General features: G+C 39.9%; 1 protein-coding gene across 8 annotated transcripts in view; it reads right to left on the reverse strand.

Moving 5' to 3' along the window:
* Window positions 1–17,671, reverse strand: part of LYST (lysosomal trafficking regulator) — a 177,799-nt gene that overhangs the window by 130,633 nt on the left and 29,495 nt on the right. For all 8 annotated transcript variants that reach the window (XR_003905486.1, XR_003905482.1, XR_003905483.1 and 5 more), the window contains 2 exons: window positions 13,538–13,736; window positions 533–623 (listed from right to left, as the gene is read on the reverse strand). Coding sequence is in view for 5 of the 8 variants with exons in the window: in XM_029931602.1 (XP_029787462.1) it covers window positions 533–623; window positions 13,538–13,729 (283 nt within the window). In the remaining 3 variants the exon portion in view is untranslated. The remainder of the gene's footprint in view (window positions 1–532; window positions 624–13,537; window positions 13,737–17,671) is intronic.

The raw sequence follows: 17,671 nt of genomic DNA on the forward strand, positions 1-17,671 counted from the left end.
ATTTAATTTTTTTTCAAAATCAGAAACTAACAATGTATACTGACCTTACCTGTAAGAATTCTACCCAGCCTTGAAACAAAGTTTTGCTTCAAATTAACCCCTTCAAAGGAACATTAAAAGAAAACAAACCTGAAACTAAACAGCGAAAGTCACTGGTAGGGTACTGGTCATAGAAAGCAGTCTTTAAAATAAGCGAAGAAACTTTAATTTCTTTCTTCGAACTTTTTACTACCCATTTCTTAGACAGGGTTGCCTATCTACATTTACTCCTTTTGCTAAGTGATCTGCTTCCTCATATGTTTTCTAATTGTCATTACATTTGAGCAATCCCTGAAGAAGCATCATGGTTTTTGTATTATTAACAGAAATAAAAGTGCCTTTGCATAAAAAACTTCTCATATCAAGTCTCACACTAATAGACACTGTTTTGAATTTGAACTGTATCAATTATTAGGGCAAAAGGAGCCTTTCAATGGAACTTCTTTCCCAGTGGAATTTCGATAACACAAGTAATATGATAAAAGAAACATACCTGCTGCCTTCTCTTCCTGAACAGGTATCTTCCAGACCAGTGGAAGGAGCGACAGGAGCAGAGTAAGGAGTTCTTCCCTACACGTCAATGCCTGTGTTAGAAATAAAACAATCCTTCATGTTCTGAGGTCGTGAGACATGTAATTCCTGGTTACTTTGTCTGAAATTAAACCAAAAGTTCCTTTTTTCTTAAAAGGTTGCATTTGAGAAGCTAAGAATCAAATAAACTGATCCCAAATCCAATTAAAGCTGTGATACTTTTCAATTTATAAACCTTTCCAATGACAGAAGAATGTAAGAGTATTGGACGGTATTTAGCACATTCTTGCTGATTTTTCCCCCAAATAGCTGTCATTACCACCATGCACATTGCAAGAATTCCTCATCTATGAAAAAGAAAACACATTTGCTAGGTGAAAATGAAAAGTTAAGCCCTATGAATTAGCAAACCAGTAACATGAAGTTACTAGATAAACAAGAAGTCTTCATGCAGTTAAGCGTAAAACTCAGAGAACACAATTTTAAAAGGAGAAACTGATATTATTAATAAATAATATCTACAAAGAGAGAAAGACTTATTAGTGAAGGTAAACTAATAAATACGTATCAACTGCACACTATGTCCACAGCACTATCTTACCCTTTCTGGAGCATATGGTCCAAGCCCTGGAGAAGGTCCCCTCACTTGGTCCGTAAAATACATACACACAAACAGTTAAAGAACAACAGAAGGCATGTAGTATAAGTAAGTGCCCAAGTGAGGTATAGATATTTGGTGTAGGAGATCAGAAAAAGGAGTGATCATTACCAGTCAGAAGTACGGAAGTGAGACGGGAGGCAGAGAGCTATTCTGGACAATGAGGACATTGGCAGTAAAGGAATTGACAAATGAAGTTTAAATTCCTCACTTTAGTCAGTGGGCAGGGAGTCACAGTGGTATAATCAGATTTGATTGTTAGAAAGACCACTCTAGCCACACTGTATAGAGGACAGAATTGGGGCAGGGAGGGACAGGGGTTGATCAGTGTTTAAAAGTCAGGAAAACAACAAACTGGATGAGAGATCATGATACAGAAGTGCTCCGACAGTAAAACAAAATTGAAAAGGAGACATGTTTGAGAAATTGCAAGGACAAACTGAAATGACTTGCAATTGATTATCTATGAAGTGGGAAGGGGGGGAAAAAGAAAGATCTGAAAGAACTTGGAGAATTCTGGCTTAGGCAACAAGGTGATTGGATAGATAGATCTGGAGCTTAAGAAAAAGATGTGAAGTGCCTAACTGGACTTGGGAGTCCCTGAGGCAGAAGTTAAGGGCACAGGAGATTTCCTAGGGAGAGCATGCAGAATGACAAGAGTGGATGGATGGCTACGGAACTCTCAACCTTTCAAGAATGAAGGAGGTGCTGGAGAGAAAGAAGTCTGGAAAGGAGACTGAGAAGTAGTGCCCCCAAAGAGATGTAGAACAAGAGAAATCAAAAGAAGAGAGCAGTTCAGCAGAGAAGAGAGTAAACCAGGTCAAGAGCTGTTGCTCTTTGGCTGTATAAAATGATGGCGGAAAAGCATTTATCAAGTAGAGGGTCACCGGCAACCTTAGCAAAGGCAGCATTAATGCAGTTAGTGATAAGGGTACAAGTCAGATCACTACAGGCTAAGAGTTGAAAGGAATGAGAAAAGCAGAGAAACAATTCAGACTATTCCTTCCAGGGCCCTGGTTATGGAAAGGCTCAAAAATACTTCAAAAGTAAAATCTGAATGAACTTCTTTTCAGGCTTAGAAGACACTTCATGGCATGATTCCTATTGACTTGTCCAGTGTCAGCTCTCACCACCACACCTGACCCAATCCCCCATGTCCAGGGTTTCCTGAACACTACTGATCTGTACTCTCCAATATTCTGCCTCGCATGCATTGCTCTTACAGTTGTCCACTACCATCCTCCCATCAGTCAAAAGCCAACTCATTCTTCAAGCAGGCAGGTCTTTAGTCCCTCTGTGAAGAGCCTTCTCTAGTCCCCTCCTCAGGAAAGCTACATTCCATGTTCCAAGCAACTTGCTGAACTGCTCACGTCTGAATGCCAGTCTTCCTCTATTATTCAATCAGCAAGAATGTATTGAGCCCCTACCATGGCCCAGATGCTTTGGATGGAGTGGTGAAGATAATATTCACCTTCTCACAAACCTGATGCTCTTGCAGGGGAGATGGAAATAATGGGTACAAATAAGAAAATTCCAGACAGAATATTGTTCTGTGCAGAAAATTAACAGGACAGGGATTATAGAGCAACGGGCCACTTGGGTAGATACTTAAATGAAGAGAAGAAGGAATCCATGCAAAGATTTGAAGGAAAAGGGCCCTTGGAAGTATCGAAAGGGTCAGGAATGAGCTCAGCTATTTCATAGAGTAGCAAGCAGGCCAGTATAGCTGGAGCATGGCAAGCCCAGGAGCCCTAGGAGATGAGGCCAGAGGGCGTAGGTTGGCAAGGTGGAGAGTGCCAGATCTAATGTGGCCTGTGGGCCCCATGAAGGAGTGTGGAGTTACCTGTGTATAATATGGTCTTTAAAAAATGTCAACCAATTTTGAGCGCATCGTTCTCAGACTGTCCTCCGAATCTGAGACTTTATCATTAGCAGATGAGCGAGTAGCATTCTAATAGAGCTGCGGAAACCTCAGGAGTGTGTGAAGTGCCACAGCCCTTGCCCCATGACAGTACACTGGCAAGTCCTCATCGCCGCGTGAACAGGCCTTGGCACGACACACCGTCTGAAATTACTCCCACTCCTTCCCACTTAGCTAAGGGGTCCCTCACTACCTTCAAGGCCCAGGCCCAGTGAAACCTCTTTTCATCCCGCACCAACCCAAGTTTACTGCTCCTCCTCCGGATTTCATGCCCGTGCCCCCATTTCACTGAGGGGATTTGTTCTTGGAAACCATGGGCCCTTCAAAAGGATGAGGTTGAAGCAAGTGCAGGTTTTTGGTTTTTGCCACTTCTGCTGGAAGTGCATTCCTGAGGAGGGCACCCTTCACCTCCCTGTGGCCCAACAGAACGGTGACTGAACAATTCTTGATACAGTCACCATAGTTCCTAATACAATTCATCACTGGGGAAGCTCTTGGCAATCCTCTGGAACTCTTACTTCTCTAGCTTTGCATACTTCCAGATTTCCTTATCCCTTCGAGTTCTAAAGGAACCACACATGTAATTCCATCCTTTTGTAAGTCATAAAATCATTTTCTCTTATTTGCAGGCATCCTGGCAAACTAGAGCGTGCAGCCCTCTATTTCAAACCAAGCTCTGTTTTTCTCTCCCAAGGTCCTAATTAATCACAGTGTCCAGAGGAATGGGGTGTTACCTAACATCCACCAAGTGGAGAGTTCTCAACAAGGCCTATTAGGCAACACTTGCTATAAACAGATCCATTTCCTGGCTATACCTGGACTGTTCAATCTACAGAAATCACACCCCTCCTCATTTAAGTCTTACATTTTAATGTTTCTCCTTCTGCAGGGGAAATGACTGTAACATGTCTTTTTAAATTCTCCATAGCAATAATAAACAGGAAAACCACCCTCATACAGGTGGCACATTTTTAGTTCAATTCAAGAAACATATTTTAAATACCTTCCAGGTGTCAGGCACTGTTACCTTTACAATTCAGGTGTTGAGACTGGAATATTAATGGCCTATCCTAGTCATCCAGAAGTGATGGTGGCAGGATGGGAGAGAAAGGAGAGGAGTCAGGGGAAGGGCTGGGATGGCAAGCCAGACAGATGTCCAGCAAGCCACAAAGGCAGGTGGGTACCAGATAAGTGGGGTTCGAGGACCCCAGGATGACAGGCTAAGCTTAGAGCTTGGAATATATTCAGAATGTGGAGGAAGACACTGGAGTTATTTTAACTGGTATTAATGGTACTACTTTAATCAGCACTTTGACATGCTAATGAAATTTAATATTTCGACATAAGCAGAAATATATGTGAAGTCCTTTATTTCTTCTGCTAGAGTGTTATAATTATTTCTAATCTATATGTGTACATACACATATATAAGAACATGTCTTTATTAGTACTGTACACAATCTCTTTTCTTTTCTAGCTGTATAGAGGTAGCTAAAGGAAACAATGATCTTTCGGATTTTTCTGTACATATCATTTTTAAGAATGACGTTTTTGGGGTATCTGGGTGGCTCAGTCGGTTAAGGGTCCAATTTTGGCTCAGGTCATGATCTCACGGTTCATGGGTTCGAGCCCCGCCTCAGGCTCTGTGCTGACAGCTAGCTCAGAGCCTGAGCCTGCCTTCTGATTCTGGGTCTCCTTCCCTCTCTGACCTCCCCTGCTCACACTGTCTCTCTCTCTCTCAAAAATAAATAAAACATTAAAAAAAATTTTTTAAAGAATGACATTTTTATTCCTCCATCTCTCTCACATTTAGTTGTCATTATTTTCGTATTCCACATCACTATTGCATGTTTTTAAAAACATGGTATAAAACAGAAATGACCATAAGGAGTTATTCTTCTACTGATTCTACTGTGGAGCTTTTCCCTAAAAATATTATTGGTATTTCTACCCTGAGCATATGACACCCTCTAAACTATTTTTTGAGTTTTTGTTAAGAATGGATTAATTTCGCCATATGTTTTTGATGTCTCAGGATAGCTAGCCATACTGCTTTTTCCCATGGATGTCAAACATTACGCTCACAGTTTTTCTTGAATTATAATAGGAGTTGCAATCTTTTTTTTTTTAAAGGACCACATGGTAAACATCTTATGCTTTCTTAGTCATATATGGTCTCTACTGCATATTCTTCTGTTTCTTTTAACAGCTCTTTAAAAATGCAAAAACTATCCTTAGCTTGTGGGCTGCCCCAAAACAGAACACCGGTGGCAGGATTTTGGTCTGCAGGCCACAGTTTACCCAGCCAGTCCCTGGTGTCTTTCCTCTTTCTCTTCCAGCAAAGAATGGTGATAAAATTGCTACATTACTGTTTGTTAAGACTCCAGAAAGTCTGAGTGGTACCTAGTAAAGGTTATCAGCTAGACAACAGTCCCACTCAGAATCTTGCAAGGATTATTCCATACAAGCTTTAGGTGCCAAAAGTATAGGGATCTGTCTCAAAAACAGCTATGGCTGTATGTGGCTTTTGGGGGATTCAGTGAACACCACTAAAATTCAGAGGAGACCCATTACATTTTTCAAGAAAGCTCTATTATTAAAAACTACCAACAGCTTGTACTAATAGGAACAGAAACAGTTCAAAATGAAGAGAGCTCACTGGGCCTCCACTTTTCTCCAGGAGCAAAGCAGAAAAAGCTGCACATTATGAGCTACATCTTACGGAAAAGAGAAGACACCTCAGAGGATGGAGCCAAGAGTCCTGGGGAACCAGGAGATAGGAAAGAACCGTTCCCTGCCCCCAAGAATAGGGGGTCCTGGCAACACATGCCTGGCAGGAGTTCAGGGGATCAGTGACTGCTATGTGCCTCTGGTCACTCTCCTTTTCAAATGCACGTATCTAGTGTGGTTAACTTGTCTCTGCTCATTGTTGTAGATGGCTGAGTGTGGCTCCTATGTGCACAGGTAACTACAGTACTGCACCCGGTAGCCTCATCTGCATCCAGAACCGACCTGCATCATGAGATCATGAACTTCAAGCCTGATGCCATGATGGGACAATACTTTGAGAGTCCTGCGAGAGATGGAATGTGGGAGGAATGCTAATAATTGTGGCCAGAGAGGAGACTATGGTAGATACAGTGTGGCCGCAGACGATCTCCTGAAATGATGGAGTCTATGTTCCCATCTCTTAATTCTGGGGCGGCCCTGGGACTTGCTTTGACCAAAGAAATGTGGCAGAAGTGATGTTATGTGACGTCCCACAGCTTCCTTCTCACCCTCTTGGAATGCTGCCACAAACATGTCAAGAGGCCGAGTCTCGCCTACCGGAGTGTGAGAGGCCGTGTGGACAGGCACTATGGCAGCTGGGCCGGCAGCCCCGTCCAGCAGCCCCCAGGCTTCTGCCAACAGACCTCACATTCCGAGGCGAGCCCAGCGGACATCGTGAGAAGCAGAGGCGGCGGTCCCAGCTGACCCTCCCTGAACCTCCAACTCACAGAAACACGAGCAAATGAATCATTGGTGTTTTATGCCACTAAGTTTTTGGAATGTGGTTTGTTACATAACAATCAATTGATACAGCTCCTATCAATTAGCCTGGGCGTAAAGTGGATTACCTCCTCTCTGCGGCTAGCTCCACTGCCTAGCGGCTAAGCTGATGCTCTCACAACTCCAAGAAGTAAACATACCAGCACCCCCCTACACCCTCATTCCTGCCGAACTAATCATGCACAGATAAATTCTGACATGTGTATAAACAGAATCTGTAGACCTGGAGGTAGCAAACTAAAGTTGACTTACTATTACACTACTACTTTTACGAACTTTAAAAGTTTGCCTTATTTTCTTACTGAAATAACTCTTGCTAATAAATATTACCAAAGACTTACTTGTCAAACCTGAAGAATAATTTTCATTGCCTATTTTCTTGCTGAAATACCTCCCCAGTGTTTTCAGAATAACTTAAGTCTCCTTGATGTGGTAGACAAGGCTTGCCATCATGTGGCCCCTGCCTTTCAATCTCTTCAGTCACCAACACCAACACGTAGCCTTTGTTCTAACTCCTCTAAACTACTGCGAGGGCACTGAATGTGTTCTTTCTTCTCTAGCACCAGGGTAGGGTCTACATTTGCAGTTTCTCTGGCCTAATGCTTCCTCCCTCTTTAAATTGCCAATCTCTACTTCGAGATACCAATTTCTCTCTAAGAAGCATTTCCCCATGGCCCCATCCTCTGCACTCCCCAAATACTTCCACACTGTTTTGTCATCATTGCTTTTTTTTCAATCTGTCCATCTCTTCAAAAGCTAAGAGGTCTTGGTAAAGACAGTCTCTTTTTTTATCTCTACATGTAGCATAGGTGCTGGCATTTAGTAGGTACTTAATGGTCTGCTGAATAAATCAGTGAACAAATTGTGTAGCCATACTTCTAAAGATCTGATGTTTCTCTATTATACTTATTTCATATATTCCAATAATAGTATATGTAGTACTATATATTAAAGTGATACTACTACAAAGCTTTAGGAAGAAAAAAGTACTCTCTTATACAGAAAATCGCTATAGGTTAAAGACACCTATTATATATATTTTTTGGGTTTATTTATTTTGAGAAAAAGAGTATATATGCATGAGCTGAAGAGAGGTAGAGAGAGAGAGAGAGAGAGAGAGAGAGAGAGAGAGAATCCCAAGAAGGCTCTGTCCTGTCAGCACAGAGTCCCACATGGGGCTTGATCTCATGAACTGTGAGATCATGACCTGAGCCCAAACCAAAAGTCGAACACTTAACCAACTGAGCCACCCAGGCACTCCAAAGCTCTTATAATTTTTAAATAGTGTTTTGTTTATAAATGTATAATCTCCTTCATTAAAACTTCATATTTTACTCAGCAAAATAAGTAAAAACGTTATAGAACATTCATAAAGTGTGGACAGGTATGAAAATTTATATATTGAAGTATTAAAAAGTAGTATTTATATACTTGTATTGGTAATAAGTCATTGTAATTTTCTATCCATTGCATCAGAATTAAGCTATCTGTATTGACAACTAGGGAATAGCAGAAGTCATAAACCATTATTATCAAATGTTATATGGAAACAAATAGCAACTTATGTTGGAAGAGATCTTTTAAGTCATCCAACTCAATGTACTTATGTTACCGATAAAGCTATGGAGATCTGAAGAAGTCACCCACCTCATTAACCCTGGTGCCAAGATTAAAATCTAGAATAACTCTTCCTTTTAGGGCTGGACAAATTTTCTTTAAAAAAAAAAACTTGTAAATGTGTGCATATAAACTCCAACTATGCCATCTTTAACCATTGAAAAGAATATATTTTTGCTATTTAAGCAGACTATATTTTTCCCAAAGAATAAACAGATCGATATGTCCATGTATAACAGATCATGACCGAGTGGGGTTTATGCCAAGAATGCAAGTGATGGTTTCAACAGTTAGGAACCATCAGTCTGGTTCACCCACATTATCGGAATTTAAAAAATATATGATAGTCTCGATAGATTCAGAAAAGGCATTGACAAAACCCAGTATTGATTCAGGATAAAAACTCTAACAGACTGTAGATAAGAACTCCCTCCTTCTGATAAAAAGGCATTTAAGAAAAACCTAGAGCTAACATCATGTTTCATGAAAATACTGAATATTTTCTAAGGTCAGACTTAAGGCAGGATGTCCACTCTCACCACTTTCACCTGCCTTTGTACTAGAAGCCAGTGCAGAAGGCAAGAAAATGAAATAAAAGGTATACAAATTGGAAAATAAGTGAAATTACTATTATTTACAGATGATATGATTGTGTACATAAAAAACTCTAGGGAATCTACAGAAAATTTTCAAAATAAATATAAATAAGTGAATTTAGGAAAGGCACAGAATGCAAGATCAAAGTACAAAAATCGATTATATTTCTATGAGCAACAAATGACAGAAAAATAAAATTTTTTAATGCAACCTACAATAACATGAAAAAATAATACTCAGAATAAATTTACTGAAAAATAGGTTTTTACACCAAAATCCAAAAAACATTGCAGATCAATAGAGAAGACTCAAATAAACAGATATTTACACCATGCTGATAGACCAAGAAGCTCAACATTGTTGTCAATTCTCTCCAGCCTGGTTTCTTGATTCAATGCAATCACAGCAGAAACCCTACCAAGCATTTCTATAGAATAAGCTAGTTCTAAAATGTATATGGAAATGCAAAGGACCTAGAATAGTCAAACATTCTTGAAAATGAAGAGCACATTGAAGAACTTATACAACCTAATTTCTAGACATACTATAAAGGCACAGTAACCCAAACAGTATGATATCAGTGAAAGAACAGATGACAGATAAGTGAAACAGAAGCGTCTAGAAATAAACCCCACATAAATGGTCAACTGATTTCCACATAGATGCCAAGGTCACTGACTGGACGAAAGAGTGGACTCTTAGGAAGAAATGTTGCTGGAATAACTGGGTAAGTACACAGGGAGGAGGGGGAGGATGGAACTGTAGCTCCTGTCTCACACCACACACTAACATTAATTCAGCGTGGGTCACAGACCTCAAAATAAAAATTCTAATTAAAAATCTTCCAGAAAGAAAACCAGAATATCTTTGCGACTATGGGATGAAAGATAAGGATTTCTTAGAAAGGATACCAAACACACTATTCACACAAAAAACCCTGCTGTTCTAAAGGCATTGTAAAGAAATGAAAAGGCAAGCCACAAAGAACATTATTTGTAATCCAACAAAGACTTGTATCCAGAATACACTAAAAAGAAACAACAATACAAAAAACAACCCTGCAACTGGGTACTAAGATATAATCGGACTTTTAAAATGGGCACAAAACTTAAACAGATGTTCAACAGAAGATATATAAATGGCCAATGAACACATAAAATAGCTCTCAGGGTCATTAGTTTTCAGAGAAATGCAAATTAAAATCACAGTGAGATACTAGTTCATGTTCATGTAGGATGGCTAGTATTAAACAGACTGGCAACGCCAAATATCAGAGAGGATGCAGAACAACTAGAATTTTCATACCTTGCTGGTGAGAATGAAAAGTGGTACAACCACTTTGAAAAAAGTGTTTGGCACTTTCTTATGAAGTTAAACACCTACCCTTTGACACAGCAATTGTATGCCTAGATATTTACCCTGGAAAAATGAAAATATATTTACACAAAGTTTTTTTTAAGAATGTTCACAGCAGCTTTATTTATAATAGTCAACTGGAAATGAAAGCCAAATGGTTAAACAACAGGCAAAAGGTCAAATAGTGGTAGATCCACACAACAGAATATTGATGAAAAATATCACATAGTGAACTAATGATTCACGTATTACGGGGAAGCTCACAGACACAAGAGTACCTGATGCAAGATTCCATTTATATGAAGTTCTAGAACAGCAAAATTACACTTAGATGTTAGAAATTACAGTCATGATTATGTTGGAATGAAGACGGGGAAGGGCTGCCTGAAATAGGGCGTGAAAAGCTTTTTCTAGAGTAGTGGAAGTATTCTATATTCACCAACTATACCACTTTACATTTGTATGTTCTCGACATGTAACTTACGTGGCAATAAAAAGTCTGTTTAATTCTTTATACTAAATATCTATTAATAAAGTCCTTGCACAAAAGTGGAAGGGTAAGGACATAAATTGTCTCCTCCCCAGAGCACCCAGGAAGTGCTCCTTCATGAGAAGAGCACAGAGAAAAGCTGAAGTTCCTCCTGAGATGCACACCTTTGAATCTAGTGTTTTGATTCCACCTGAAATAATTAAATTTGGACAATTAAATTCCTCTTAAAAATCCAACTGATCATTCTCCATTTCCTGGTTTAAATAATTAAATGTTGATAAGCCCTATTGTTTATTTTTATTTTTAAAAATAAAAAAATTCTTATACTGTTTATTTTTGAGAGAGAAATAGAGAGCAAGTGGGGGAAAGGCAGAGAGAGGGAGACACAGACTCTCCTGACTCTGAAACAGACTCCAGGCTCTGAGCTCATCACAGAGCCCAATGCAGGGCTCAAACCCATGGACTATGGGATCATGACCTGAGCCAAAGTCAGATGCTAAACTGACTGAACCACCCAGGCGCCCCTCTTAATTTTTTTTTAATGTTTATTTATTTTTGAGAAACAGAGCATGAGCAGGGAAGGGGCAGAGAGAGACAGAAACACAGAATCTGAAGCAGACTCCAGGCTCTGAGCTGTCAGCACAGAACCTGATGCAGAGTTTGAACCCACCTACTGTGATATCATGACCTGAGCCGAAGTCAGATGCTTACCCAACAGAGCCCCCAAGAGCCTCGATAAGCCCTATTTTGTAAGGGCTACTTATTTGCTCTCTACCTCTACTTCTACTGTTCCCACTGCCATTGCTAGAGATATTCCAAATGTGAATGACTAGGACAAGGGAACACAAGCTACTACCCCAGGAAAAAATATTGTTGGAATTATGACGTGAATAGTTTTGGTCATTTAATAATACATTTAAAGGTATTTCATGACTTAAAAGAGAAAGCATATAATCTATATAAATAGAACGTGGATTAGTGTTTGCGTAGGTCTGAGGGGGATGGGAAGGATAGGGGACTGACAGCAGAAAGGAACCAGGTCCCTGTTGGAGGTGATGAAATGTTCTAAAATTGACTGTGGTGACGGTTGCGCATATCTGTGATTACACTAAAAACCACTGAGTTGTACACATGAAATGGATGAATTCTAGGATATGTGGGTTATATCTTAATACAGCTTTCATTAAAAACCTACTGAGATTTTCATTAGGATTATGTTGGAATCTATATACCAATTCGGAGACAAAAAGTATCCTTACTCTACTGACTTTTCCAATACATGAAAATTAAAAAGTCCTACATTTATTCGGGTCTTCTTTAGTTTCTCTCAATAATGTTTTATAGAATTCTGTGTAGAAATCTGTACATATTTCATTAGATCTACTCCTGGGTATTTGATATTTCTGATACTATTTATATATCTTCAAAAAAAAAAAGAGAAAGCAGCAAATTGTTCTAAAGTGGGGTAAGAAAATGAACAGCATGATATGCTTGTTATATCATCAAAATTTTGAAATAAAAATCATTACATGATCAGTGACCATTACAGGATCAGCAGACACCACAGTGAACAAACACTCTCTGATATATATCCATTAGGCTCCTTCGCTTCTTGTGAGCAGAGGCATTGCACTGTTTAATTTTAGTCTCTGTATTTACCCAATATACATATTTACTAGCAAAATGCCTTTATAGCAAAGAAATTTTAACAATGGTTAAGTTTATATCTAAAGCCAGTAACATTTCAGTGTTTAAAAATGTCTGTCATATTAGTGCTACAGGGACCTTATTATCTTTTCAAGTTAATTGAAATATTATCTAACTACATTAATTAGTTCTCTGAAAGCAGACAGTGAAATTTTTCTTTCATGAAATACATATTTGTTTTCTACTAAAACAAAACAAAGATATAAATCACATTTGGGCTTCAAGTTAACCCTGTCTGAGTTACTTAATGTTTCTGTACATAAGTTCTGAATTTATAAAAGAAGAATGGGAACGCTTGGGTGGCTCAGTTAAGTTTCCAACTTCAGCTCAGGTCATGATCTCAGGGTTCGTGGATTTGAGCCCCACGTGAGGCTCTGAGCGACAGCTTCAGATTCTGTGTCTCCCTTTCTCCTGCCCCTCCCCACTCACCCTCTGTCTCTCTCTGCTCTGAAAAATGAATAAACCTTAAAAAAAATTTTTTTTAAAGATTGGATGACATTTCCATCTCCCAACCTGCTTTCAAGTTCTGTTAATTCTATAATAAGGAAACAGCAAAATGCTATATGTTCAGACCATTCTTTAAGCAAACACAATAAGGTACAAAAAACTAGATGTATACAAGCTAAAGGACCCAATAATTAATTAACGGTTTACACAAAGCATTCTCTAATTTCACTCCAGAATTAGTAAGCTCCCTAAATATAATTTACACTAAACTTTTCAAAAAATATATCTGGCATTTACTGAAAGTACAAATTCAAAATGTTTCTGAGTCATAATCTTATATCTCTAGTAATAAGAATAGTTAGCTCACACTGATATGAGGACAAAAATCATAATATGCATGAGGCCATCTTGGAATCCTAAGGCCATTTATAACCTAATTTCAGACACTTTGAAAAGAATCCATATAAACAGTATGTTCATAAATGAGGCTGCTTTTCTTTGTTGGGAGTGATGTGAGAGACAGGACTTTATTTCAAAGACACTCTCAGAAATTGTGTAACTCAGACATCATGTATCTGTAATTATAATATACTGAGGAAAATATTATTTCATATGAAAATGTTACCTGATCGATGATAGAATTTAGCTTGGTGAGTAACAGAAATCCTCGGCCATGAACAAGGTAATCTCCAAGCGTTGCCATGTGTGTCTCCTCTTCCTCTTCCTCCCTGGCCTCCACCCTCTGGACCACAGCATTGCAAAGCCAGTTGACATCCGTCAGAAATTCACGTGCCAGTGAGTTACTGTCGGTGCTCATGACCGAGCTATAAGATAAATATTACAAAAAAAAAAAAAAAAAGACTAGAGATGTAAAAATTTATGTTTAAAACTAGGTGTTTTTAAGATTGTTTTTAACTAACACCTAACTTTAAATGTTGGGCATTGAATCGCCTTCTTAGCGCTGTGGGCAGCGCGTCAGTCTCATATAAATTGTTGGGCATTGGTACTTAACTCTGTCATATTTTCAGACACAGCTCTGATCTAGTCAAGGGCCCTTAAATATTCTTGCGTGGCAGAAATTAGTCCCGGGTGTGGAAACGGCTGAGCATAACCAAGAAGGGGAAGTGGAAGCCCCAGAGAAGACACACTAGTGAGTGGCGGCAGTTCAGGGAGGTCCCCACCTTCCTAAATAAGCCTGATCGTAAAATAAAAACACACTCATCACCTATAAAACATTCTTGTTTTACACGGTTTAAAAATATGAATGGGAGGGGGAGCCAAGATGGCACAGAGGAAGGGAGCTCTGTAAACTTCGTCCACCCCATCTATCAAACTGAGAAGGGCATTACTCTTATCTGCAAGAGCAGAAGGAGAAAATACAGACTCCAGAAAGAAGACAACATCAAAGATACGTGAGTGAGTGACTGCGAACTGGGGAGATTGGAAAACAGGCCAGCCCGAGAAGGGCAGGGGAGGGGGGAGCCCCAGCCCAACACAGGGGAAGAGCGCAGAGACCCTGAGAGACAAAGGAAAGAGAAAGAGAAACGGAACACACTCATAATAATACTGTCTCTATAGAAGAGATAAAGAACGTTTAACCCTGCATGGAGAGAAAAACTCTCACTCCATATATAACTGCTGGGCAGCCCAAATCCCAAACCTGGGTGGCACAAGGGAAGGAACAGCTTCCACCCCTGTGCGATCCTGGCAGGAAGTCAGCGGCCCCAGGGGCGCACACTTCGGCTTCAGCTGTGGGAGTGGGAGCACACACCTCATTTCCACAGCGCATCTCGCCTCCAGCATTGGCCTCGCGAATTGCGAATCCCGAATCCCGGGTGCCAACAGGAAAAAAATAGCCCCCACCCCTACGCGATCCCGGCAGTGAGTTGACCGTGGCGGCAGCGTCTGTGGGGTGAGCACTTTACCTCCAGCAGTGCCCTGTGCCTCTAGCAGCAGCAGCAGCGCAAATCCCTCCTGGCACCAAGACAAACTGCTCCCTCCCCCTACGAGATCCCAGCTGGGAGTTGGTAATGGTGTCTGTGGGGGGTGCACTTTGCCTCTGGCAGCGGCAGCGCAAATCCCTGCCAGCCCCAAGAGAAACTGTTCCCTCCCCCTACGAGATCCCAGCTAAGAAGCCAGCCGCCAAAGCAAGTACATCTCATCTGTGTAGCATAAAAGTGCATGGACAAGGATTTTGAAACGAGGCGGGCCTGGAAAATACAGCTTGGCTCAGTTGCTGCACAAGGAGATCCGACTCATTAGAGTGGCCTGCAGTGCTTAGTTCCAACAGAGCTTGGGGCACTGCCATTCATCCTCTGCAACAACCAAGATGGGGCCTCTGAGAGCAGCCCCCTGAGACCTATGTACACCAAACCACCCCTATCTGCAAGGGGGAGCTGCTGCTTTTTCTTTGTACTTATTTCTTATTATTACCTTTTTTACTTTTTAGAGTTTTTTAAAAAATTTTTACTCCTTATTTTCCTTTTTCCTTTCTCCCTCTTTTTTTTTCCCCTCTTGCCATCCAGATATATCCTCCCTTATCTCTTGTCCTTTGTTGTCTCTTTCCCCCTTTATTTTTTTCTTCTCTTCTCTTCTTCTCTTTCCTCTCCCTTTTCTTCCTTTCCCCCTTTTAATCTGCTTGTTTGTTTGTTTGTTTGATTTATCTGTGCATTTGTGTGCTTCTGTTCCCTGTGTGTTTGTCTGTTTTCCTTTTCAGGGCTACTCCAAGAAATAAGCCAAAGTGTGCACGATGATGAGTCCCAAATATTGCTGAATAGGGAGATAAAATAATCAAAGGCACAACAAGAGGAACTGAGAGACACCATTAAAAGAATATTTCCTGAAACGACAAGCCCTGACCAGTCAATAAGCCTCCTTTTACAGAGCAATACTAACAGATGCACAGTGCACAATGAGCTTTTTAAAACTGACAAGAGATAGAAAACTAGCCAAAATGACAAAATGAAAGAACTCTCCCCTGAAGAATCTCCAGGAGGAAGTCAGAGCCACAGAACTGCTCAAAACAGATCTAAACAACATAACTGAACAAGACTTTTTAAAACTTGTTATAAAATTAATCGCTGGGGTTGAAAAAAGCATCAGGGAAGCAACTGAGACAATGACTAGAGACTTTGAATATAGGTGTGATGAGTTTAAAAAGGCTATAAATGAGGTGAATAATAAAATGGAGGCAGCCACCTCAAGGGTTGGAGAGGCAGAGAGAAGAATAGGTGAATTAGAAGACACCATTATAGCAAAAGAGGAAGACAAAAAAAAAAGAGAAAAATTGATCCAGGAGCAGGAAAGGAGAATTCGAGACCTGAGTGATACAATCGTACAGAACAACGTCCATATCATAGAAATTCCTGAAGAGGAAGAAAGAGAGAGGTCCTGAAAGGATCCTAGACCAAATTATAACTGAGAATTTCCCAAATCTAGGAAAAGAAATAGACATTCAAATTCAAGAGGCACAAAGAACCCTCTTAAGGCGTAATTTGAATCAACCTTCAGCACAACATATCATAGCGAAACTGGCAAAATATAAGGATAAAGAGAGAATTCTGAAAGCAGCTAGGGAAAAAAGGGCCTTAACATACAAAGGGAAACCTATCAGAGTGGTTACAGACCTATCTACTGAAACTTGGCAGGCCAGGAAGGAATGGCAGGAAATCTTCAATGTGATGAACAAAAAACCACGCAGCCAAGAATCCTTTATTCAGCAAACCTGTCATTCAAAATAGAAGGAGAGATAAAAGTGTTCCCAAATAAACAAAAATTGAGAGAATTCATGACCACCAAACCAGCCCTACAAGAAATCCTAAGAGGGACTCTATGAGGGGAAAGTTGCAATGAACACAAGGTGCCAGAGACACCACTATAAACATGAATTCTAGGGAGAACACAATGAATCTACACTCACATTTTTTCAAAAATCACACTGAATGTAAATGGACTGAATGGTCCAACCAAACAACACAGGGTAGCAGAATGGATTAAAAAAAAATCCATCTATTTGCTGTCTACAAGAGACCCATTTTAGTCCTGAAGATACTTCAGGTTGAAAGTAAGGGGATGGAGAAATATCTATCATGTGACTGGAAGCCAAAAGAAAGCCAGAGCAGCCATACTTATATCAGACAAACTAGACTTTAAAGTAAAGGCAGTAACAAGAGATGAAGAAGGACATTGTATAATAATTACAGGGTCTCTCCATCAGGAAGAGCTAACAATTATAAACATCTAGGTGCCAAATTTGGGAGTGCCCAAATACATAAAACAATTAATCACAAACAGAAATAATCTTATTGATAAGAATGTGCTAACTGAAGGGGACTTTAATACTCCACTGACAGCAATGGATAGATCAACCAGACCAACCAGACAGAAAATCACTTAAGAAACAATGGACCTGAACGGCACATTGGAACAGATGGAATTGATAGATATATTTAGAACTCTGCATCCTGAAGTTAGGAAATTCACCTTCGTTTCGAGTGCACATGGCACATTCTCCAAGATAGATCATATACTGGGGCATAAAGCAGCCCTCCATAAATATAAATGAATTGAGATCATACCATGCACACTTTCAGATCACAATGCTATGAAACTTGAAATTAGTCACAGGAAAAAGTCTGGAAAACCTCCAAAAATGTGGAGGTTAAAAACCACCCTACTAAAGAATGATTGGGCAAATCAGGCAATTAGAGAAGAAATTTAAAAATATATGGAAACAAATGAAAACGAAAATACAACAATC

Source organism: Suricata suricatta, chromosome 2, assembly GCF_006229205.1.
Source record: "Suricata suricatta isolate VVHF042 chromosome 2, meerkat_22Aug2017_6uvM2_HiC, whole genome shotgun sequence".
Taxonomy (NCBI): domain Eukaryota; kingdom Metazoa; phylum Chordata; class Mammalia; order Carnivora; family Herpestidae; genus Suricata; species Suricata suricatta.